The sequence below is a fragment of the Galeopterus variegatus genome, unplaced genomic scaffold, assembly GCF_000696425.1.
Source record: "Galeopterus variegatus unplaced genomic scaffold, G_variegatus-3.0.2 Scaffold3893, whole genome shotgun sequence".
NCBI classification, from domain to species: Eukaryota; Metazoa; Chordata; class Mammalia; order Dermoptera; family Cynocephalidae; genus Galeopterus; species Galeopterus variegatus.
Window position 1 is genome coordinate 146,536 of NW_007730004.1, and position 25,516 is coordinate 172,051.

Consider the following 25,516-nt stretch of genomic DNA (forward strand, 5'->3'; position numbering starts at 1 on the left):
CAAATAGCAAATAAGTACATGAAAAGATATTTAACATCATTAGCCATTAGAGAAATGCAAGTTAATATAATGACTTATTATCACATACCTACTAGAGTGGACTCAAATAAAAAAAGTGTCATAAATTTAATATAGTTGCTGCCTCAGCATCCATTTTTAGGCCTGACAAATTATTTGAAATCCAGTCATACCCAAACACCCCTGGCCTACTAAAAACTTCCTCTCCCTGTGTGATTGTCTTCAATATAGCTCATTTGTTCCTCATCTCACTGACCCAAAACCCAGCACACCCCACAGCTGATGACCATAATAAAACCTAATGGTCAACAGCAGAGTCATGTAAAGAAGTTCCCTCCTTCACAAGTGTTTGCTTTAAAAAACTAGCCAACCCACAAGTCCTACAAGAAAGCCTAAGGGATAATGCCCATGGACCCTAATAAAGGTGTAGTCCCATAGATATTCTCTCTCTTTCTTTTTCTCTCCCCTCCCCTTCTCCTTTCTCTTTCTCTCTTCCCTCTACACCTCCCCCCCCCACACACACCAACACACATCCTTTAGACACCTTTAACTCTCTGGGATCTGTGAGTAATAAATTTCTTGTTTCATGCATTTCGGTTTCACTTTGTGTGTCTCACCTGACTCTAACAACCCACCCCTTAACCCCCGGGCCAGGCCTCTCCTAGAGAGTGGCTACTTTGCTTATGGTCACTCTTAAGAGAAAGACTTCAAGACAAAATTATAATAAAACCATAACAATGGAAATCATAACAAAGTGACAACACCAAACACTGATGAGGATGCAAAGAGATCAGATCACTCATACACTGCTGGTTGGAAGGTAAAATGTACAGCTACTCTGGAAAAGAGCCTGGCAGTTTCTTAAAAACATTACTATATAACAACCATAGGATCCAGTAATTGCACTACTGGGCATTTATCTCAGAGAAATAAAAATATATGTTTACATAAATACCTGTACACAAATATTTAAAGCAGCTTTATTTATAATAACCAAAAACTGGAAACAACCCAGATAACCTCCAGTGGGTGAATGGTTACATAAACGGTGGCACATCTGTACCGTGGAATCCTATTCAGTAATAAAAAGGAACAGCGTACTGATAGACACAGCAACCTGATGAATCTCCAGAGAATTATGCTGAACAAAAAAAAAAAAAAACAATTCCATAAGGTTACATACTACATGATTCTACTTATATAACATTCTTAAAATTACAAAATTATAGAAATGGAGAATAGATTGGTGGTTGCCAGGAGTTAAGGAGAAGTTGGAGGAAGACCATATGGGTGTAAAAGGGCAACATGAAGAATCCTTGCTGTGATGGAAATGTTTTGTGTCCTAACTGTATCAATAGCAACCTCCTGATTCTGAAAATATACTATAATTCTTTAAGGTATTAAGGTGTTACCATTAGGGGAACCTGGGTAAAGGATATATAGGATATCTCTGTTTTATTTTTTACAGCTGCACATAAAACTACAATTATCTTAAAATAAAAAGTCTAAAGAAAAGTTATCGACTTGAACATGTAAAATTTGTACAATTTATAATAACTTAAATATTTCTCAATAAAAAGTTATGCAGTAAAAAATATTCAAAAAAGATGTACAAAATTTTTTTTAATTGTCCAGACCAGTATGGTCCAATAAAACTTTTTATAACTATGGACATGTTTTATAATTCTGTGCTATCTAAAACAGTAGCCATAAGCCACACACAGCTAATAAACACTTGAAATGTGACTGATATGAGTGAAAAAATGAATTTTAATTTTATTCATTTTAATTAATTTAAACATAAACAGCCACATGCCACTGGTGGCTACCATATTGGACAATGCAGGCCTAGACATTACAAAGAATGGGAAAGATGCTAAAATAGAACTATGCCCAAATTGTACTCAGAAAAAAACACAAATTTTATAACAAGGAAATAATAAATATAAGCATGGAAATAAAAATAAGAAAATAAATGTATAAAAGCATGTATATAAAATATACATTTATATATGCACAGAAAATTTCTGAGTGCACTCAAAAGTAGTGGTTACCTCTGAGGAGTAAGACAAGTATGTGTCTGTTGGGGGAACTGTGGACTTTCACCTTCTATTATATTCCCTTCTCTTCCATTTAAATTTTTGACAATAATCATGTGTCACTTTTTTCTAAGGTAACAAACTCATGCTGGGACTTAAATTTCTGATACCCTGAAAATTCGTATATTGTCAGACACCACATGATGACATTTTGGTCAAAGATGGACTACATATACCAAGGTGGTACCATAAGATTATAATGGAGATGAAAAATTCCTACCTCCTAATGATTTTGTAGCCATCATAACATATAACATCATAGTGCAAGCATTACTCACATAGGCACCATAGGCTAGATCATACAGCGCAGATGTGTAGCAGGCTACACCATCTAGGTTTGTGTTTATTCACACAACAATGAAATTACCTAACTATGCATTTCTTAGAATGCATCCCCATCATTAAGGAATGCATGACTGCATTACTCAACAATACAGAATAAACAGATGTTAGGACAATGTCTTAGTCCATTTTCTGCTGCTACAACAGAATATCACAGACTAGGTAATTTATAAAGAACTGAAGTTTATTTGGCTCACGGTTGTGGAGGCTGAGAAGTCCAAAAGCATGGCACTGGCACCTGGCAATGGTCATCCCATGGCGAAGGTATCACATGATGACAGAAGGCAAGAGAGAGCAAGAGCGCACAGGACAGAGAGAAAAAGGAGGCCAAACTCCCATAATAACTAACTCACTTCCACAATAATGGCATTGATGACTCTGCCCTCATGATCTAGTCACCTCTTAAAGGTCCCACCTCTTAATACCATCACAATGGCAATTAAATTTCAACATGAGTTTTGGAGGAGACATTCAAACCACTGCACACAATAACAGTTCAGAAAGTTTGTTAGTCTGCTATGCTACAGTGCTAGATTCTAGTCTGTCAAAAATTTTTTTTCCCAAGTGTGCCCTTTGTTGGGACTTGACTACATTCAATTATCCACAGGAAAAAAGAAAAAGTAAGCAAAAAAACAAGTTTAAATAATGGGAACTTCTGAAATCAAGTTAACTTCTTACATAAACAGGTGGAATGAAAGGCACCTCCTTTCAAAGAATTCATGACAGTATATTTTACCTTATTAATTTACACTAAGCAAAAGAAAAGATCAAATAAAATAAAATTTTGAAATGGAAGATCTTTAAGGAAATACAGTTTTATTATTTCAAGTCAAAGGATTACTCAAAAAAGTAGCCCTAGAGCAACTGCCAAAAATAAATCCTCCTCTAACTCCTTCAATAACAAGGGAGAATTGATAGTAATTCTAACAGTGTTTTCCTACTATATCATAAAAAATAAGTTGTGTTTTGACCTATTATATTTATATGTATGAGAGTTATGTGCTAGGATCAGAGAGTTTAGGTTCCAATACAAATTCTGTTGATATAGTTTGGATATGTTTGTCCCCATAAATTTCATGCAGAAATCTGATCCCCAATGTGTTTGTGTTGGGAGGTATCTAGGTCATGGGGGCAGATCACTCATGAACAATTAATGCCCCATCTGGAGGGGGGCGGGCAGAGAGTGAGTTCTCGCTCTTCCAGTTCCTGCAAGAGCTGGTGGTTAAAAAGACCCTGGCACCTCCCCTCCCTCTTTCTCTTGCTTCCTCTCACCATGTGACCTAGCACCCACTGGCCCTGTTTTCCGCCATGAGTAGAAGCAGCCTGAGAGCCATGCCAGATGCAGGTGTCCCAGAATCATGAGCCAAATAAACCTCTTTTCTTTATAAATTACCCAGGCATTCTGTTATAGCAACACAAAAACATACTAATACACCTGCCAACTGCTAATGATATGAATCCGAATAAACTATTTCACCTGTCTGAGTCTGTTTCCTTATCTGTAAACAGTCCAATAATACATACTTTGCAGAACTACCATAAAAAGTAAATGAGCAAAACTTGTAAGCAACCAAGATGTCCTTCAGTAAGTGAATAGATAAACTGTGTGCATACAGACAATGAAATATTGTTCAGTGCAAAAAGCCAGGAAAAGACACGGAGGAAACCTAAATAAGGAGTACTAAGTCAAAGAAGCCAACCTGAAAGGCTACATACTGTATAATTCCAACTATGTTACATTTTGGAAAAGGCAAAACTATGGAGACAACATAAAAATCAGTGGTTGCCAGAGCAGATGGATTGATGAACAGGCAGAGCACAGAGGATATTTAGGACAGTGAAACTATTCTGAATGACAATATAATTGTGGTTACACATTATTACACATTTTTTAAAATCCATAGAATGTACAATACCAAGAATGAGCCCTAATGTGAAGTACAGACTTTGGGTGATAATGACAAATCAGTATAGGTTCATCTATTGTAACAAACGTACTACTCTGGGCAGGATGTTAATAGTGGGGGAGGTTACGTACATGTACAGAAAGGGAGTATATGGGAAAATTCTGTACTTTCTGCTCAACTTTCTATGAACCTAAAACTGTTCCCTCCCCCAAAAAAGTCTATTTTAAAAATTAAAAACAAAACAAAATGTAAACAACATTTGCAATCACAGCTAGCTAGTACCTAGCAAATAATATTCAATCAATGCTATATATATCATTTCTATCATATTCTACTGTGTTATAAAAACAGGGGAAATCTGGATTTAAATTGAGTTCTTCCACTTACCAGCAAGTTACTTAACCTCTCTATGCCTCAATTTCCTCTCTATAAAATAGGTACAAGAAGCTGTGAGAATTAAATGAATAAATACATATGAAAAATTGTTTAGGATAGTAACCACCTCAAAGATATAACTGGATAAGTGTTAGCAACTATTACTATCATTATTTCCTAACAGATTGAGGAGATAACTTCAAAAGACTCAGTACAATGCCTCATACATTAAACGTCAAATTAGCTTCCTGTAATACAACTTTTCCCACATATCAAGTGGGCGTAGAAGAGTAGGGGATAAAGGGTACGAGTGTTTATCAGAATCACCTCAGAAACTTTTCAAAATTTATGTACCACAAACCTACGTACTGAATTAGAAACTTTGAGGGGTTATGTATAGAAGCATGTGTATTCTGACAAAGCTCTCCAAAAGATTCTAATATAACATACACATATATTCTTTCTTCACCCAATCCATCTCTCACATAAATCCAGTTCTGATAAAGTTATTACATGCAAGAAATTAATGGAATTCAATGTGTTGAAATATCATATATTTTAGCCTAAGTTTCTATGTATTATCTAATCAGGGATTGGCCAACTGATAGGTTGGTAGGATTGGCTCACTACCTTATTTTATAAATTAAGTTTTATTGGAACATAGCACACCCACTCGTTCCTATATTGTTTATGCTGCTTTCATACAACAACTGCAGAACTGATAAGTTGCTACAAGAGAACAGATGGCCCACAAACTTAAAAATATTTACAATCTGGCCCTGTACAAAAAAAAGTTTTCCAATTCCTGGTCTAGATATACATAAAGAATGTATTCAGAAGCTCAACTAAAACATTTATTGTAAAGAATAACGGAGTTCAAATGTAATTACAACATCTCTTAAAGTATGTAAAAAGCTGTAAACAAAGCAAACAAAAACTTCACATAAGACGGTAGAGGACAAAAATAGTTTTTCCTGCCCAGCTGTTCCTCCCCCAAGGAAAGTGTTCCTCCCCCAAATCCAATCAACTGATCTTGGCCAATTACAGTCCCGTGGTCACAGGAGTGGACATAGAATATACATCAGGACCACCAATACCATTTTCCAGTGTGGAGTAAGGGAAGATATGCAATCTTTCTCCAACGGTTAGTTGACAGTTGAGATATACGGAACCAAAAAAAAAAAAAAAAAAAAAAAAAAATACTGGCATCTATGTCCCCACCACATGGAAGAAAGAAGATGCTCTTCATTAGGAGAAAACAAAGCTGAAAGGAAGAGAGGAGGAGAGATAAGAGGCTGAGTCTGGTTCCCGTTGTCCTAGATTCTAACTGCACCCCTGCCATCCTGTTTGGATTATCTGAGAGGTATTTTCCCTTTTTTGCCCAAGTAAGTTTCAACCGGGTTGCTAACACTTACAACAAGAGGATTCTAACTAACACAACAAACAACTTCTGTCTTCAGCTCCAAGAAGTACTTTTTTTTTTCCCATGAGAACAGGGATAGTTTTCTGCACCACTAGCTTTGTTTATCAGTTTTGTTCTTCCCTCATCAAATCCTTCATAAGTTAATGAGTGTTCACAATCAGAAAATTATTCTTAAAAACTAAACAATGACATAATATAGTAATATCTCAATCAGAAGTTATTTTCCACTTGATTTTCCCTAGAATAAAACAACTGATGAAAAGCACAAGCCAATTGACACATACACAAAAAATGCTTTAGGCACATTTAGCCCTATCATCTCCATATCCTCAACAATGTCACTGATAATCAGAAAGATGAGCCTAAGACACTATAATATTCTCATTTACCAAAGAAAGATTCTATTATATTTAGTATGTATCAATAACCATAGAAAATAGAGCATTTTATTTGGCAAATTTTCAACAAGGATTGAAACAAAAACCAGAGAGTATTTTGTTAACCCTCTGTCACTCAGAATATTAAGTTCACAGTACCTCCTTCACAGAAGGTTGAAGTTTCACTATACTTTCAAATTACAGTAGTCCCCCCTTATCACCAGGGGATATGTTCCAAGACCCCCAGTGGATGCCTGAAACCACAAATACCAAACTCGTACATACTATGATAAAGATTAATTTATAGATTAGGCATATTAAGAGTTTAACAACAATAACTAATAATGAAATAGAACAATTACAGCAATACTCTAATAAAAGTTATGTGAATGTGGGTGCTCTCTCTCTCAAAGTATGTTGTATTGTGGGTAACTGAAACTACAGAAAGTGAAACTACAGATGGGGGGACTAATTTAGCTGCTTGTAGCTCTATTTTAAGAAAATTTTTAAAGAAGATGTTATCCTAGGACTGAATAAATATTCCATTGAGTGAAAATTTTATTTGCATATTTTACAAATATATCACCTTCAATCATGATTCTTCAAACTCCAAAGTAAAAATATTTGATATTTTACTCTTTAAATTATCCACCTATAATAAAATCTAATCATAAAATACTACTACAATCAAATGATGCTTTGAAAGAGAATTTTACATAACCTTGATAGTGAAACACCTTTTTGAATTATATAATTGTTGAAGGTTCTGTAAAAAGCACACTACATTTCAAGACACCTTAATTGTTCAACGCTAAACACCTCTAGAGGAAAGGAGTACCTCAATTCATTCTGAATTTTCAATAAAATACACACACTCACCATCATCTATCCTGAGATACCTGAAGGCCTACAATTTACCTTTTGTTATTTCACAATGTGTTATTTTGTAAACCACATTATTCTGTGGCCTGGAAAAGGGTCAAGAACATATCTAGTTGCTCAATAAACACCCCCCATAACAAACCTCACATCTTTCTAAAAAAAAAGTCGACCAGAAAACGCTTACAATAAAGTGCTCTACCATCTCTCTGCTCAATCTCAAGAGATGACCAATATTAATTCTTTTACCCACTCAGTTAGTTGCCTCCCTATCTAATATATGTACACTACCACTGCTTGACTTATCCATTTGAGATGTTACTAACTTCTTACCACAACATTACTAGCTAACATTTACCATGTTTGCTAAGCGCCAAACACAGAATTTAGCAATATATTATCTCATTTAATCCTCATAACAATCTCATAAAGGAGGTACTATTATATCCCCATTTTTGTCTGGAAAACTGGGAAATGGACACTTCAATAACTTGCCCAGGGTCACAAAGCGAGTAAGTGACAGAACTGGGATTTGAATCCAAGCATCCTAACACCACAGCACCCACTTTTAATCTATATGCTCTTATATGGTCCGACTCCACAGTCCACTCTTCATAAATATTTTTGACATAATTCTCCAAAATTACATAGAAATAGTGAGCAAAATAAAACAAAGAAGCCAAAACAGGAAAACGGCATTTCTCAAAACCAACTACAATTTTTGGTTCTACACATCAGTAATTTTCAACTTTGGCTTTGCCGCAACACATGAGGTCACCTATTAGTCTCATATGAATTTTATATATATTGACTCAGTGGTTACGATGCTTAAGATAAAGTATTTTAAAATCTAAACTACAATTGTATGACTTGTAGCATTTTTGCAGAATAAAAACAAAGGCATCAGATGCTAAAAATTGCAGAAAGATGTGCTTTGAAGGAAAAGAGTTGCCAGTAACCTATCAGAAGAAAAGTAACTTTCAAAGTAACTATCTATCTGCTTTCTGAAAGCAAATGAATAAAAATTGCAGAAAGATGTGCTTTGAAGGAAAAGAGTTGCCAGTAACCTATCAGAAGAAAAATAACTTTCAAAGTAACTATCTATCTGCTTTCTGAAAGCAAATGAGTTAATTTATAGATGTATACAAATGTATCTCTCTAAATACATAATAGGGCAAAAATAATAATGGGAAAAGGCAAAATTATTTTCATTAAAAAAAAACTTCAAAAAGTAGATTTTGTAAAATCTGTGATGAGAGTAAATGTAGTAACACTTAGGTTTAATATTCAAACAAACAAAAAAAACCCCATGAGAGATGAATATGAATAAAATGCATATAAAATAAAAAATGATACCATTAAGGAGAGACTGGGGGAAAAAACTACAAAAAGGGCAGTAGCGGAAGTTTTGAAATTGAGGAAAAAAGGAAGAAAGCAAGAGATGAAAGCCCTAAATAATCTAGGCAATCCAGTTCAAAGCTGTGAGTAAGATCCTTCTGAAAGACAGCCCCTACAATACTCTGGCAGAAGAGGGTACTGTAATCCCATTCCATAAAAGAGCTGAGACGACTGACTGATGACGCACTAGTAGGTGAAATGGGAAACTGGTGATAGCAAGTCTGCTGAACTTGTGGACCAACATTTGGTCTCTGTCCCTCTACTGAGTTCTTTCTTCTAACCATTCTAAATGACAGGAATCTGACACCGATTACAGGCTATGCTACTCATTTTAGCACTTACTTGAATTCTTTCAAGTGTTTCATATGCATATATCGCCCAACTAGATCATCACCTTCTGGACAACACATGCTATCCTTTTTATTTTATTTTAACATATAACCTAACAGTGCTGTGTACCGAGTGGACAGATGCTCAAGTTGATTCTCTTGAAAAATCAGAAGTTACAATCAGAACATTAGAGTTTGAAGAAATCTTAAGAGTTCATCTTATCTAGACTCTTTATCTTAAAAGCAAAGAAACTAAGAGCAGCTAAGTATCTACTAGCTTAAGGTCACAGAGCTAGGACTAGCACCCTAATCCCCTGATAATCAGATCATCTTTTTCCAAATAGCCTTTAATTTCTCTGATTATGATAAAACAAATAATCACCTATTTCAACAGAAAAGAAAGTAATTAATAGCAGCTTGCCTTTCAGTATTCACTATTTGCCAGGGCCTGGCTAGATTTGTGTGGCAGCCTATGTGCCTAGGTCTGTGATGACTGCTTTATAAACTTATCCTACTTAATACTCATAATAACTCTAAAAGGCGGGCAACCCAATTTTACAAACGAGGAAAATGTAATTTGACCATGATAATAGTAAGTGGCAGAACCCAGATCCTCAGTTTGTCACCAGAGCCTTGACTCTTAACCTGTATCCCACACTGCCTCTCACTGAATTTACCTCAAAAATCCTTAAGTCTCACAGAATCCGGCACAACGCCTGACCCAAACATGATAAACAAATGTTTTTTAAATGACTCACTAAATGAATGAATTATTTAATTCATTAAAAAATAACCTCCTATAAGCACAAATACCTCTAAAAAGAAGGGTTCGTTGTTATCTAATTGCATAATCCTTTAAGAAAGGTTTTGACAGTGAGCAGTCTGCATATTAACAGGAAAGTTAAGTGGTGGCTAATTTCTTTATCTTACAAGTAATTCATCTGTTCAACAGATAATTTAGTGAGAAACTATCTTTGTGACAATACTAAATCTGAAGATAAAAAGTAAAATAAAACATGTTCCTACAAGATCCTATTCCATTAAATTAAAATCCAGATAAGTTTCTAAATCACTCACCAATACCAAAATAAATGTGCAACACTCCTCTTTTTCTTCTAGTAGAGGGGAAAAAATAGCATTAACTGAGCACCTGCAATGTTCAGTTTTTTAACCTCAGCATATTATCTCATCTAATCCTCATAGCCAAGTAAACTAACTGAGGCTTAAAAAAAAATAAGTATTTGTCTCTGGTCACTTAGCTTGTCATTAAATATTCAGAATTGGAATCCAAGTCTGTATGATCCAAAAGGGATTAAAAGTACTATTATTTGATTGCTCACCAAGAAAGAATGGGTTTCTTTCCAAGGGAGTATGAAAACACTGCTTATTTTAACAAATACACATTATCTCATTTAATCCTCACAATAGCCTATTAGTTAAGTATTATTATCATCCCATTATTATAAATGATGAAACAAGAACTCAAAGAACTAGCCTGGCCAAGAACACACTCCTAGGATGCACCAGAACTATACCGGGTCTACACCAGGTGCAGACACTAACCACAGGGAAAAAAATAAAGAAAGACCTCTGCCCATGGAATGGTGTCAACAATTCCCACTTCCAGTGATGAGGAAGTTTACTTTCCAGTAGTAGCCTATGTATGAACTGGCAAGCAGAAGACTGGTCTCTCAACTTCGAGCCTACTGGCCAATCCATTATACCAAGCAATCTCTGTATTTGTTACCAGTTAAAATTATTCTTAAAGTAGCAAAGAACTTACTACTTTACAAAGCAAAGGTTTATGAAGAACAGTACGTTAAAATATATAGAATAAACATTTAAGTATCTGAAATACTTCACAAGAACAGATGAACAGAAATATTCCTTAGCAATATTTTCAAGGAATCATCTGAAAACTATTTTGTCTATTGCTTGACAAATTTTAAGGGCCTAAGTGTGAACCAAAAGAGAAATTTCCAATGCCAGTTCTGAAAATGTTACCACTTTGGTCAAAAAAAGTTTAGTTTTACTGTACAGTTGTGTTTGTCAGAAATCCAGAGTAGCCTTTTCTATTGAGCCTGGCCCAGGCCTATATCCCTAAGGAACTGTCCCCTCTGTTTTTGACAAACCAAAGGAATGAATGAGAGAGTGTTTGACTATTAACATATAAAAGGGGAGGGTGGTGGTCGTTATTCACATTTTACTAAAAAAAACGGGAGCCACCTACAAACCAAAATCCAGAAATAGAATTATTCTAATGCAAGGTAACCAGATAGAGGCTTCCATGTTTGCTCACCCTACAACACACCGATTATCTTCCTCCCTCAACCTCATAAAAACTATCCTAGTTGCTCAGGAGGCTGTGCGGCTGCTCCATCCACACATCGCTGTGCATCAATGAAAACTAGACTGTATCAAGGATTGCTTACAAGTCTTACCTAGCCTTAGCTCAGCTACAAACTAAGAAAGAGGTAAACAAGTACAGAATGTGACTGTTTCTGGAGCGGGGCACTGTTTACTTACAAGGGAAGATACTCACGTTGTGATGAAAAACGTGTTGCACCGTCCTTCCCTGGCTCCTAAAAATCGGTACTTTGACAAGCTAATGTGAGCGTGGTCTATTCCCAAAAGTTTTGACCTCTCTTTTTAATCCCTTAAGGACAAATGCTCAAATAGGGACAACACAAGGTGCCCCGAGGTGCTGCCTACGGCATAACTTGGAAGGACATCACTTTGCACAAAAAACTGTCCCCCCGTAGTGAGCTAAATGGAAGGAACAGATACTGTCATCCACTCTGGCGAAAGGAAAGAGAAAAAAATAAAAACCAGACGCGCTTCCTCCTCGCCCGAGAGGCTTAGAGCAGGACGAGGGGCTTTAAGCTGCGGTTCCAAAACAGCACCAGGCCCCCGCTGCCTGCACTCCCGCAAGCAGCGCGGCGGCAGAGCAGAGCCATCAACATCTCCACCTCTGTCCTCCAGGCACAGCCAGGGACGGCGTCCCACAATCCCGCCCCGGTCGGCCCGCCCCGCTATCTCCTCCCCCGTTATCCGCTCGCAGCCGCGCTCGGGCCTGGACTCGCCTCCCCACCCTCCCCAACTTCGGTACGTCCCACTACCCCAACACGTTCCCGGCGAGTCCGCGGGAGAAAGGTCGGGGGGGTCGCAGGGCCAGGAACGCGGCCGGCGCGGCTCACCTCTGGATGGAGAAGAGGAACGCAGCCCGCTTCGGTATCGTACTCATCCGGGCCGTCCGCCATCTTGGTGTTAAATTCCTCCTCCCGCTGCACATCCCATCCGCTACACTTTAATATATCCCGGGAATTCAGAACTCAAGTCAAACTGAATTCATTGAAATGCTAACCAGATAAAATGACTAAAGCCATTTTTTAAAGGATATCAGTGCTGTATGGAGGGGGGGATTGCATCCTAGAAATGGGCTGGTGGCACAAAGCATGTCTTTGTTTTTTAGCTATTAAAAATTGTAAATCAGAAAAGCTCAGAGGAAAATGAAACATGATTAGAGACTAACCTGTCTCCGCTTAAAGCCACATCAGCCAAAGACCACCAGCCTGCAGTCCGACAACAGCAGACTTATTTGTAAATCTGAAGGAAGGGCACTCCAGAGGAAGCCTCCTTTGTAAGGTTGAGGTTCCTGCCAAAGGAGTCTGAGGAGGGTCTAGAAAGAGCGGGGATCAGTTCTGGATTGGACGCTATTTCTGAGGTGGGATGAGGAAAAACGGGGATTAACGAGGAACTAGATGCTGTCCGTGAGGCTAGGGCAATTTAGTAATTGGGTACCCCCAGTAATAAATGAAAATAGCAAAGTGGACCTGGGGTTTCTTGGTAAGAGAGCAGCAATGGCTCAAACGGGCGGATATGGCATTTTAGAGCTGCTGCCTGACAGTGGGAAAAAGATTCTGTTAACTTTGCTGCTAGTGTTATTAGTGTCTGACCTCTCCAGCATTCAGTCCAAGCTGATTTTGATTCTTTTAGTCATGGCCCAAATCAAGAATCATACAAAACTTGACAGAATAGGGTTTTGCCTTTCGAGTAACAAATTAATTTCAGACACATTAACACGGGCAGAAGTCATTTTCTCTTCAACATTTCAATTTTCATCTTGCCCCTCCTTATCCTTATGTCATGAATTTACTGGGAATAGAAGCTGGGAGTAAAGAAAGGAAACTCAGTGAAAAAGTTGAGAGATGACATAAAGAAGATATTAAATGAAGTGAAAGAGTAAACAGGAGAAAAGGAGAAAGTGTTTCATGAGTGTCCATTGTATTTGGAGCACTGGCGCAGGTGTATGATTGGGAGTATTTATAAAATGGAGATATTAGCCTTCCCAGTGATCCTAGGTTCACGGAGGTCCTGAATGGAAGGATCAAGAGCCAAATTCATCCAGCAAAAAGATTTCATTTGGCCTACATGGTAGTTTGATAGTTTTTAAAATATATTTTAATTAGATACCAAAATTCAACACATCAAGACATTTCACTTTAAAATCTAAATTTCTTGTTCATCTGGAAAATATGAAAGATCTGGGCTTTATTGCTCAGTCTCTGCTAGACCTATGGCCTGCTTTACTTATTTTCATTACCTGCCTGGCTGCTGTAGACATTTTTATTTGTGACTTCTGAGAATTCTACAATTTAAACATTAAAAAAAAAACAAAAAACTAAAAATAGCTGTAAAGAAGTTGAAACAACTCAACTAAGGTCCATGTCTGTCTTGCTCACTGCTATAACACTGAAATAAACTTATTAAGTGAAGAACTGAAGAAAGAAAGAAATCAGCAAGAGCAGCAATTCTTGGGAAAACATGTTGAAGTTGAGGCTTGGGCTGGGTTCAGTGTGGACGAAAATGAACCCTTTAGATACAGAGTCCATCTTGGTAATTTTAGAGTTCTTATCCACAGCACATATTTGAGGCAGTATATTCAGGGGATGGTAAAGGCCAGCAAGGAAAGTGGACTGATTAGATAGACTGGCAAAAGAATAGTATAGAATTATGGAGGAAAGCAGAATAGTGGCCGATAGAGAATAAAACACAAAGAGAAAAATAGACCTTGTTAGAGAAAATTGTGATTATGGACTTAGAAGTACACAGATTTGAAAGAATGGGACATTGTTGTATGGGTATGGTTTTATATGTAACTTCAGAGACTACTGGAGCTAAAGACAGCATTAGAGATCATTAATAAATGGTGAAATGATGGTTGGGGAATTTAAGAAACCCACTTAAAGTCACAGAACTAGGTAGTAACAGAACCATGTCTAGCAGTCTCCTGAATTTTCTCCATCTACTTTGCATCTACTTCATGTTTCTTCTGTTGTAATTATCCTCAATAAATTTCACTTGGTCCATTTAATGATTTTTATAGTGGTAAAAACAATTTTAGATCTACCCTCTTAAATTTTTAAATGCAGTATGTAGTATTGTTAACCATAGGCGTAATATTGTACAGCAGATCTCTAGAACTGATTCATCTTGCAAAACTAAAATTTTATACCCATTGAACAGCAACTCCCTATTTCCCCCTCTCTACAGCCCTGGCAACCACCATTCTATTCTCTATTTCTATCAGTTTGACTATTTTATATACCTCATGTAAGTGGAATCATGTAGTCTTTGTCTTTCTGTGAGTGGCTTGTTTCACTTAGTGTGATATCCTCCAGGTTCATCCATGTTGTTTCATATGGCAGGATTTCCTTTTTTAATGCTGAATAATATTCCATTGTATGAATATACCACACTTTCTTTATTTATCTGTTCGTGGACATTTAGTTTGTTTCCATGTCTTGGCTATTGTGAATAATGTTGCAATAAACATGGGAGTGCATATTATCTTTTTGAGATCCTGATTTCAGTTATTTTGGATGTATACCCAGGAATGGGACTGCTGGATCATGTGGTAGTTCTATTTTTAATTTTTTGAGGAAACTTCATACTGTTTTCCATAATGGCTGCACCATATTACATATGATGAGTTGACTGTATATGTGTGGGTCTATTTCTAGACTCTCTATTCTGTTTCATTGGTATATATGCCTGTTTTTATGGCAGTACCATCCTGTTTTAATTACTATAGTTTTGTAATGTATTTTGAAATCAGGAAGTCCAATGCCTTTAGCTTTGTTCTTTTTCAGGATTGTTTTGGCTGGTCAGGGTCTTTTGTGATCTCATGTGAGTTTTAGAATTGTTTTTTCTATTTCTATAAAAAGTGCCATTGGGTTTTTTATGGGGGTTGTATTGAGTATGTAGATCACTTTCAGCAGTATGGACATTTTAACTATTCTTCCAGTTTATGAATGTGGGATGTCTTTCCATTTATTTGTGTCTTCTTTGATTTCTTTCATCAATGTTTTGTAGTTTTCAGTGTAGAAGTCTTTCATCTCCTTAGTTAAATTTATTCCTAGGTATTTTATTCTTTTTGATACTATTGTAAACAGGATTGTTTTCTTAATTTCCTTTTCAGATAGCTCGCTTTAGTGTATAGAGACAGAGCTAATTTTTATATGTTGATTTTGCCTACTAAAACTTTACTATATTTATTGATTAGTTCTAACATTTAATAATTACTTATTAAACATTCGTTCTGTATAAATGTTAGAATCAGTAACCTGAACACAGTCAGAGACACTTTTTAAGATACCACTCAGATTATTTGACCCAGCTAAATACTGTTCAGTAATCATACTACTTTGAATTCTAATCAAGTCTATTAATTGTAAGGTTTTCCTATAAACCATTTAACAAATTTCTACGACTCATTGGAATTGTGGACTCTAAAACTAAATGCTGACTACTTAGAACTTGGATGAGGTAAGGGTTTGCTATTTTAACAAAAGAAAGCAAGCACACGTAGCAATACTCTATTTTAAGTGAAAAACAGTCCTATTTTAAGTGAAGTTAGGACAATGTTTTTTGCACTCATATGCTGTATAAATCATTGATAAAGATAAAATAAAACTGGAGAATTAAAGAAAATATGTGAAACTTGGCATGTGTGATAGCCAACTTCCAAGAGGGTTCCCAGTGATTCTCATCTCCTGGTATTCATAACTTTGCACCCTCTCACACTGAGTAGTACTGACCTGTATAACTAATGAGATGTTATAGAAAAATGGTGTATGACTTTGGAGGCTGTGTCATAAAAGGCATCATGGCTTCTGCCTTGTTCTCTCTTGGATCTCTAGCTCTGGGGGGAGCCAGCTGCCATATCATGAAGACACTCAAGCAGCCCTATGGAGAGGTCCATATGGAAAGGAACTGAGGCCACCTGCCAACAACCAGCACTGACTTGCCAGGTATGTGAGAGCGCCACCTTAAAAGCAGATCCTCCAGTTCAAGTCAAGCTTTCAGATGGTACAACCCCAGCTGACGACTGCACCTAATCTGCACCTGTATTCCTGATCCACTAAAATTGTATGAAATATAAGTGTTTATTTTTCTAAGCTGCTATATTTGGGGATAATTCCTTAAACCACCATAGCTAATACATTGCGTAAAGTCTGAAACCCCAGAAATCATTTACAGAGTTGTATGTTTACAAGAATCCAGCTGGATCAAAACATTCAACCTGACTTAATAGAACTAGTTATTTTTGGGCTGAGCTCGTGGTGCGCTCGGGAGAGTGCGGCGCTGGGAGCGCAGCGGCGCTCCCGCCACGGGTTCGGATCCTATATAGGGATGGCCAGTGTGCTCACAGCGCTCACTGGCTGAGCGCGGTGCGGCCGGTCTCAAAAAGGACAAAAAAAAAAAAGAACTAGTTATTTTTTTCTTAATCTCTGCTCCCTTAGAAGGAATGTGTAACCTATTTTGTTATTATTTTTGTTGTAGGAGGGAAAGGTGTGTTATGCAAATTTCTCCTTTCCAGGAAATGTTTGAACACTGAACTGTTCACATCCCTTAAGAGGATGGAATCACCACTAATAACTTGGGGTCATCCCTCAGGGCTATCAATATGTCTTGTGTAAGAGAAGAGAATGGAACTTAGTGTTGAGAAATAGTGAGGATTTGAAATGATAACCTATATATTAAATGGGTAGGGAGAAAGGATTGTCCAGGTAGCTAGAGTATGGATTGTGAATCTGAACTTGTCTAAGAACACATCCTGCTGCCAGGAGATGTGGAGTGAATGCCACAGAGAGAAAAAGAGAATATTCCCCAGCAAGAGCAAGATTTCTGAGGAGCCTCGTGGATCGGAGACCTCTCAACACCCAGACTCTGGCCTCATTCTTTATGTGGGGGCTAATTTCTCTTGTTAGGCACAAGCGCTCCATTATTTTACTACTCTGTAGGAATAACTCAAGGTGTGGCCATGGTAGGCAGTGCCACTAGGTTTTTCTCTTTGCCTTTTGACCTTCACCATCTGCAATGTTCCAGAGCATGTGAAAGCCCAAAGGGACCTACTGAGCACCTGCAAGTGGGGACATAGGGGGAGTATCAGAGAAAGTCTCCATTCAGTGATCAATGAAAGCCCTTCATATACACATTTGCACAATTTTTTCAGGGAGAAAATCTACAGCTTTCATCAGATTTTCAAATGGGGGTATGATCCAAAAAAGGTTGCTTAAATCTGGGTACATTTAAAATGTTAAATCCACGTTTTAAGAAGTACTGTTTTCTTTCACATCAATGAAAATTTTATACTGGATATTTTTACTATATTATTAAATTATTTTAATGAGATTACATTAATTGATATGAGTGATTTATAAGTGATCATCTCCATGAGGACAAGAATATCAGTCCTATACATAATACCTAGCATATTGCTTTCTCAAAGTAGATACCCCATAATTATTTAAGCAAATGAATTATAAATGAAGGTAAGAAAAAAGAAAAGCATGTATTTGCCTATGTATGGGCAAAATTCCATGTAACTTATTTCCTCTAGAGGGAAAAAAGATAAAATTATACCCACTTTTTAACATTGTGATAGTATGTTTTGGTTTAAAATATAAAATGAATCAAGGAATGCTGGTTAATCAGGAATCTTCTTTCTCCTCACCACCACCCCCCATCTATTCTTTTCTCTTTTCTTCCTCTATGCTCTAGCAAATTGATCACCAGGGACTGTATCCTGCACCTACCTTGCCAAGTTGGTTGCTGTTTGGGTTTGGCCAATGGAAAGCACTGGCAGAAGGTAGGAGGGCAGGAGGAGCAAGGTCAGGGTATTTCTTCCCAGTCACCCACTACTTTGACAAAGCATCTCTGCCATCCCTCTTAGACTACAGTGCTTATCTGGTGGTTCTTTTTCTATGGTTCCAGCTATCATCTAGCTTCCATAACACTCTCCTTCCCATGGCATGTCCCTGCCTGAGGCTCATTGCTGGTCTCTGGGTAGCTACTATCCCCTGTTTGTCCCTTTAACCCTACCCACATAATTATAAGTAGTATGTTCAATAGTATGTTTTCATTTGAACCACGTGGAGAGAATTCTAATTCCTGTAGGGGCCTTGACTGATAAACATTTTGTGTGCCAATCAAGTGCTTCATATGCATTATTTTATTTAATCCTCATATAAAGCCTAAGAAGTAGGTACTATTGTTATCTTCCTTTTACAGATGAGTTAACCCTTTACAGTAAGTGAACATGATGGCTACATGGGACTGCACCTGAGAGTCTGTAGGCATATAGATATGAGGTGGTTTGCAAACAACTAATGATGCAACAATAACTTCTGATATCAGATATGTAGACAACAGCTAATAGGCCATGAGGTTGCTATATGCTAGTTGATTATGTATCATGACTAGACAGAAAGACATACTTTTGTTGCTTTAAGATTACCTCTCTGCTTCAGTGTCAAATACACTATTTACTAGCTTTTCCATGGCAATTCAATAATCTCAGGAAACTGTATTTATAATTGGCTATACACATAGTACTTATAATTAATGCATATCTTTTTTTTTTTTTTTTTTTTTTTTTTTTTTTTTCCTTTTTTTGTTTTTTTTCGTGTCCGGCAACGGACTGCAACCCTCAGTGTCGCACCCGTACTGGACCGGAACCGGCAACGGGATCACAACCCTCGGTGTTGCACCCGCACCTCACTCAGCCAGTGAGCAGCCGGTCTGTATGTGGGATCCGAACCCTCAGCGGGAGCGCCGCCGCACTCCCAAGTGGCGCACTGTAGCAGTGCGCCACTGGGCCGGCCCAATTAATGCATATCTTTAAAAGGAAATAAAGTCAATTTTTATTAAACATAAACCTTTTAGATTCCTTCTATTAGGCAATGAAAGCAGTAGAGAGAAACTTTATGCCATCATCCTTTGTATGAATTATGGGAAAATGAGGAAAAGTCAAAACATGTTCTCAATGACTTCTGACATCTTATCCCCTGCTTGCCCCTTGTGTACTGCCATATAGTTAAAGTTGTTTCAGAATGACTATTGGACTACAAGACTAAATAACTTCCATTACTTCTTCACTGACCCAAACCCAGGCTGAGTGTTCTTTGCACTTTGTCTTAAAAAAAGAAGAGGGCTGTATTAGTCCATTTCTGTTGCTTATAACAAAAATACCTGAAACTGGGTAATTTATAAGAAAATGAAATTTATTGCTTAAAGTCTTAGAGGCTGGGAAGTCCAAAGTCCAGGGAACACATCTGGTGGTGGCAAGAGTGACCAGGGGTCTCACATGGCAGAAGATGGCAGAGCAGAGAGAGACTAACCTCTCACGTGCTCCTCTTTTAAAGCCCTCAGAAACATGCTACCGACCACCATTTTTAATCCATTCACTATGGCATGGTCCTACAATCCAGTCAGCTCTTCAAGGCCCCACCTTTCAATTAACATAATAAGTTTCCCACCCTCAACAGTTACAATGCAGGTTAAGTCTCAATGAGATTGGGAGCATCCAGTCTGCAGCAAGGGCTATTGATTTGGCTGTTGTGAAACGAGAAGGAAGTGGCCCCAACCTCCTAATGTTCTCTCTCCTCCCCACTCCTGATTCTAGGACAAGATTCTTTTGTGGTTCAGACATGCTTAACTTAGGAATGGAAATGGCAACAGTTGTGATGCTAAGAGTGCCTTGACTTGGACATGCTAGACCCCTGCCAAGGCTCCTGTTCAGGAGGATATTAAAAGAGTAAACTTTTATATCAGAGTTTCAGTAGGATAGTATGGATGCACAGTAATTATTGTAGGCCTAGACTTTGACCAGGCCACTTCCAGAATGATCCCCAGCACTGCTGTCCTTGATCTTTTTCCCAAGCTCTTGGTCCATCATTGGAGTGATATATCCTGATTTGTTTATGTTCCCTGAGGTTATTACATCTCTTCTCTCATTGGCTTATTTACACCTAACAATTAAAGGTGAGAATTTTATCTCATTCCCATATGGAAATATTCTCAGACATCAGATAGTTTCCCCATTTTAGTGAGTATTCCTGGAGCCTTCACTTTCATCAGAAAGAGCCCCATAGTTCACTTTCCCCATTTCACCAGCGTTTCTTGCAGCCATTTCTAGTAATGTACAGTGAGAAAATGAAAAATGTAAAGAGACCCATTAGGTTTGCTTCTCTCCAAATTTAGGGACATTTGTGTGAATCACAGAATTTGTTATATTTATCTGTATAGCTTGAGGTGGGTGGGTGGATGACAGGACAAAGTTAGGATGTAAATCCATTCATTTTTCTCTGCTCTATTTCAGAATGTTATGTCATCATGTGCCTGCCAATTTTTTATTTTTATTTTTTTAACTTTAAAGTAAGCCCCCTTCATTTATAGGCTGCTGAATTGGTGAATTTTCTAAACCTTTTCTGTTTGAACAGATATTAAGGTAGAGACAGTGTGTAATATAGTTATAGTTGGCCACTTGGACATCTCAGAAATCCCCCAAGCATGTGAGTTTTCCTCCACACCTGCTCAGCTTTTGATATGTTGATATAATCAGATGCTTCAGAGAGTGTTTCCAAATTGGTTAATCTGAGAGTCACCTTAACTCTTCTGCCCCTCATTGTTGAGATGGGTTAATTCTATAACTAGTTACCTCATTTATTGCATGATTTTTCCTAATTTAATTTTCTGAGATTAATCTCAAAGTCAGCTTTTGGGATACTTGCTGTTAGATTGGTTCATCATGGGAAGGCACTGAGGGCCTACAGATTTCCAAACATACATACACACAAATTTGCATAAATATCAGAGGGTTCAGGGATTCCCTGAGCATGATCTATAGACCACAGATGAAAAAATCCCTGATTGTGATAAATTATAGCTTTAGTTCTTGACTAGTGTACTTAACCTATAAAGAACTTAGGTAATCCATCTAGTTTATCTACTGTCTTCAGACAAAATAATTCTCAGCAAATGTGGTGTAGAAGAAAGACTCACTGGTTCTGGCTTTACAGCTAATTAACTGTATGATCTTTGTTACTTTAATTTCTCAACCTCAGTTTTGTCATCTGTAAAATGAAGGGCTTGGAACAAGTGCTCTCCAAAGTCTCTTTCATCTCTATGATTCTAACAATAATAATAATAATAATAATACTATCCTAAACAGATAATAATTTTCTTTTAAACTGTCATAATGAAGAGTCCACAATATCTGCAATTAACCTCTGCTCTGTTCTGTTACAGTTTTTACTACCAGAAATTTTCCAAATTCTATCATAAATCCCTCATATTGTAGGTCTTCTTTTATTTTATTTTCTCAATTCTCTTAATAATCTCTTTATCTTTCTTGCCCAAATCATATCCAGACAGATTAAGTCTTACTAATGAAACCTAAGAAAGAACTTCCATCAGTAAAAACACTTTTTCCCACTTCTGAATCATTAATACACATGATAAATGAGATGTGACATGGTACTAACACCCAAAGGCAGTCTACTAGATATTCTGTCTTTCAGGGAGATAAGGGGAGCTAGCGTTGTTACGGTATCTGGTACAGTATTCCCTTCTTTTCTGTCCTAGATTATAACTTTCTAAGCTTCGCTCAGAAAGAAGGTGGTATGGCTAAAGATACATTTCATTGAGAGAATAAAATAAAAGTGAAATCGCTTATCTGAATTTAGGGCCTTACACTATTTTAGGGATCAGCATTGAATCATCACACCTCTAGATTTTCAGAGAATCCTATTCAAAATGCCTGCCCATCTAGAAACTTAACAATTTTTTCTATATTTGTTTGAGGTTTTTTATAGTCAGTTTTTTAAATTCTAGAAATAATAATTGCACATACTTTTAAATTTTAAATAATAAGGTAAGAAGTGCATTTAAAATTAAGTTTCTTTTTTCTCCCCATTCATTCCAACAACACCTTTCAGAGTTAATCATGGCTAATTATAGTCTTTTCAAAATCTTAAGGTATATACATATATGTCCATAGAACATGATATCTTTATTATGCAAACTGTCCCACACCTTGCTTTTTTTCACATAAGAACTTACCTTAGATGACTTCCCATGGCAGCAGTTATAGTTCTATTTTATTCTATTTAATGGCTTATGTATTCTTCTCCTGGGTTCTTATATATCAGTTAGAATATTTTTGGCTCGAAGTAACATAAAACTTGACTAAAAGTGATTTACATAAGGACCTTTATTACTTCTTACAAAAAGAAGTCTTGAGTCACTTTAATCAACAGTTGGGTAATATCATGAAGATACAAGTATTTTGCAGGTTAATTCAACAGCTCAGTGATGTCATGAAGATTCAATCAGATTTCTTCCTCTGCTCTGCTATTTTCAGATAAAGGAGAGAAATCTCATGGTCCCAACATGGCTGCAGCAGCTCTAGGCATAATTCATCACACAACAGCATCTACAGGCAATTAAAGGACTGTTCCTTCTCATGTGTCTCTTTTTAATCAAGGAACATTTGCAGTTCATATTGATCAGGATTTAACTACATATCCATGCTAAATCCAATCTTTGGCAAAGAAAATGAGACCGTGCTGATTAGCTTATACAATAACTTGGCAAAATGTGGCTTAGGGGCCAAATCTGACCCATTGCTGATTTTTGTATGGCCTGTGAACTGTGGGTTTTACATTCTTAGAGGGTTGAAAAACAATCAGAGGAAGGATAATATTTTGTGGCATAAGAAAATTATATGAAATTCTAAGTTCAGTGTTCATAAATAAAGTTTAGGTAGTCTTTTTTTTTTTTCTTTTGGCAGCTGGCTAGTACAGGGATCAAACCCTGGAACTTGATGTTGTTAGTACCACAGTCTAACCAACTGAGCTAACTGGCCAGTCCCCAAGTTTAGGTATTCTTAAAGGATGCTTTCCCACTACAGAATGGGTGGTGAGTAGTTGGAACAGAGACTGTATGGCTCACAAAGCCTAAAATATTTAGTATTAACCCTTTATAGAAAAAGTTTGTCAATCTCTGGTTTAGACTCTCACCTAAGTCCAGGAAGCCTCTCTCCTAACACAAACTATATGGTCAGTAAGAACAAGCCAAATTGGGGCTTTTCCCAGCAAGGATGGAGAGGGGAAGAAGATGTGAATTTGGATAGGTAGACAACAATGTCTGTTTTATTTATTTATTTTTTTGTCCTTTTTGATACCGGCTGCACCGCGCTCAGCCAGTGAGCGCTGTGAACGCACCAGTCATCCCTATATAGGATCCTAACCCACAGCGGGAACGCTGCTGCGCTCCCAGCGCCGCACTCTCCCGAGTGCGCCACGGGCTCGGCCCAATGTCTGTTTTATTTTACCACCCATTTTCTCCAGAAATTTCAATCAGCTGTCTGAGAACAGATTTATGTTTAAATGTTCATAGATCACAGCAACTCATGTCTTGTTGGAAGTGAGCTGGTTTTCACATTGCTTCAGGTTAGGCAGAATCTTTGATATAAGGGTTAAAGTAATTGTTTCCTTGTTATTTACAAAAAGAAGTTCCAACTGGTATGGCACACAGAATCCTCTGTATCTGCCTGAAGCTCACCTCTCCAACAACCCCTGCCACCTCAAGCACATCACCCTGTTGCTCCTTCCATTGTGAGATGCTTCAATTTCCTTGAATGTACCAAGACCTTTCCTGCTTCTTTGCCTATGTCCATGCTATGAATATTACCTCTACCTGGAACACTCTTCCCTCTTGTATACCTGGACAATTTCTTATGTGAAATTTTAAGACCTAATTTAAGTGTTATTACCTCTGAAAAACCTTATAGGAATACATTTGTGGCTCTATTTCACTTAGTTGTCTTTGCTTGGATCACTGAAAAGGAGAACCTGAGACAAGGGCTTCCTCACATTCATTTATTTTGAGGATAAATGTCCAGGGATCAAGAGTTGAGGGTACAAGACCAGGAATAAAACATAAGAAGAGGAGGCACATTATTGAGCTGGGGACCTTTATAAGCAAGGGGGACTCAGTCCTGCTGGAGAGCTCCTGAGAGGACAGAATTCAGAATTGTTTGCTGAAACACATAAGGGATAATTTCATCCTCTACTGATAAATGGTTACCTCAGAGAATGTTCACTCCCCTAATTATACATGTTTGCCCAGCAGAGAAGCCCCAGGGGAGAAAGGAAGAGAAACCTGGTGCAGCTATCAGAGGTCATCATTGCTCAACAGTAGCTATGGATATAAAATGGGCACGGGATGTCAGATATACTCTACTGTGTGTGTTACTCAGGTCTGCTGGTAGTCTGCATTATAGGTAGTCTATCACAGAGCCTTCAGGGTGGCAGCTGACAGCCATGTCTACATAAGATTCAATACAGGGGTTTTAGAGGAATGAGCACAGTCTCTGATGCTGTTTTTGGTCTCAAGGCTATAATTGATATTCATCCTCTCTCTCTTCCACCCCTGCTTGATCTAGGTTGTTTGCCTGGTGGGTTGTCCAGTTCTTCATGCTGGAGTGGTTGGAGCCCTTTGTTGCTCTAGCTCTATTGGGTAATAGTTTTTCATTTGCTCATTTGTGGTTATCATTGGATGTGAATACACTGAAACTGGGTGTGGAACCACCTTGGTACTCACTGCTTAGCAGGACCAATTAACATGTTATCATTGGTGTAGCATGATATTCTATAGAATGTCAAGTTGATCAATATCCTGTGGACTATGTGCATTGTGACAAAGAGTAGGTAAGTTAACGTCCTGGGGATACCCAGTGAGTATGTATTGCTTTCCTTCCCACATAAAACATACTTTATTTTGTTCCTTTTTACTAATAGGTATTAAGAAGAACCTATTCACTAGAACAATAACCACAAACCAAATGCCAAAGGCTGTGTTATTATATTCTAGTAAATGAACTATACCTGGCTCAGCAGCTGTGATTGGGGCCATTCTTAGGTTTAGTTCACAATAGTCCACCTTCATACGCTTTGATGAATCTGGTTTCTGCAGTGGTTAAATGGGCTAAATAGGTGAGTTGAACAGGGATCTGATGGGT

At 37.5% G+C, this 25,516-nt stretch overlaps 1 protein-coding gene across 2 annotated transcripts in view; it reads right to left on the reverse strand.

The window, feature by feature from the left end:
- The window catches only part of ZDHHC17 (zinc finger, DHHC-type containing 17), a 117,830-nt gene extending 105,399 nt beyond the window's left edge, over positions 1-12,431 (reverse strand). The window contains exon 1 of one of the 2 annotated variants that reach the window (XM_008586233.1): positions 12,345-12,413. In XM_008586233.1, coding sequence (XP_008584455.1) covers positions 12,345-12,407 — 63 coding nt within the window. In that variant the 5' untranslated portion in view covers positions 12,408-12,413. Of the gene's footprint in view, positions 1-12,344 lie in introns of both variants that reach the window. The other variant, XM_008586234.1, reaches the window with a different exon arrangement.
- Positions 12,432-25,516: the final 13,085 nt, after the last annotated feature.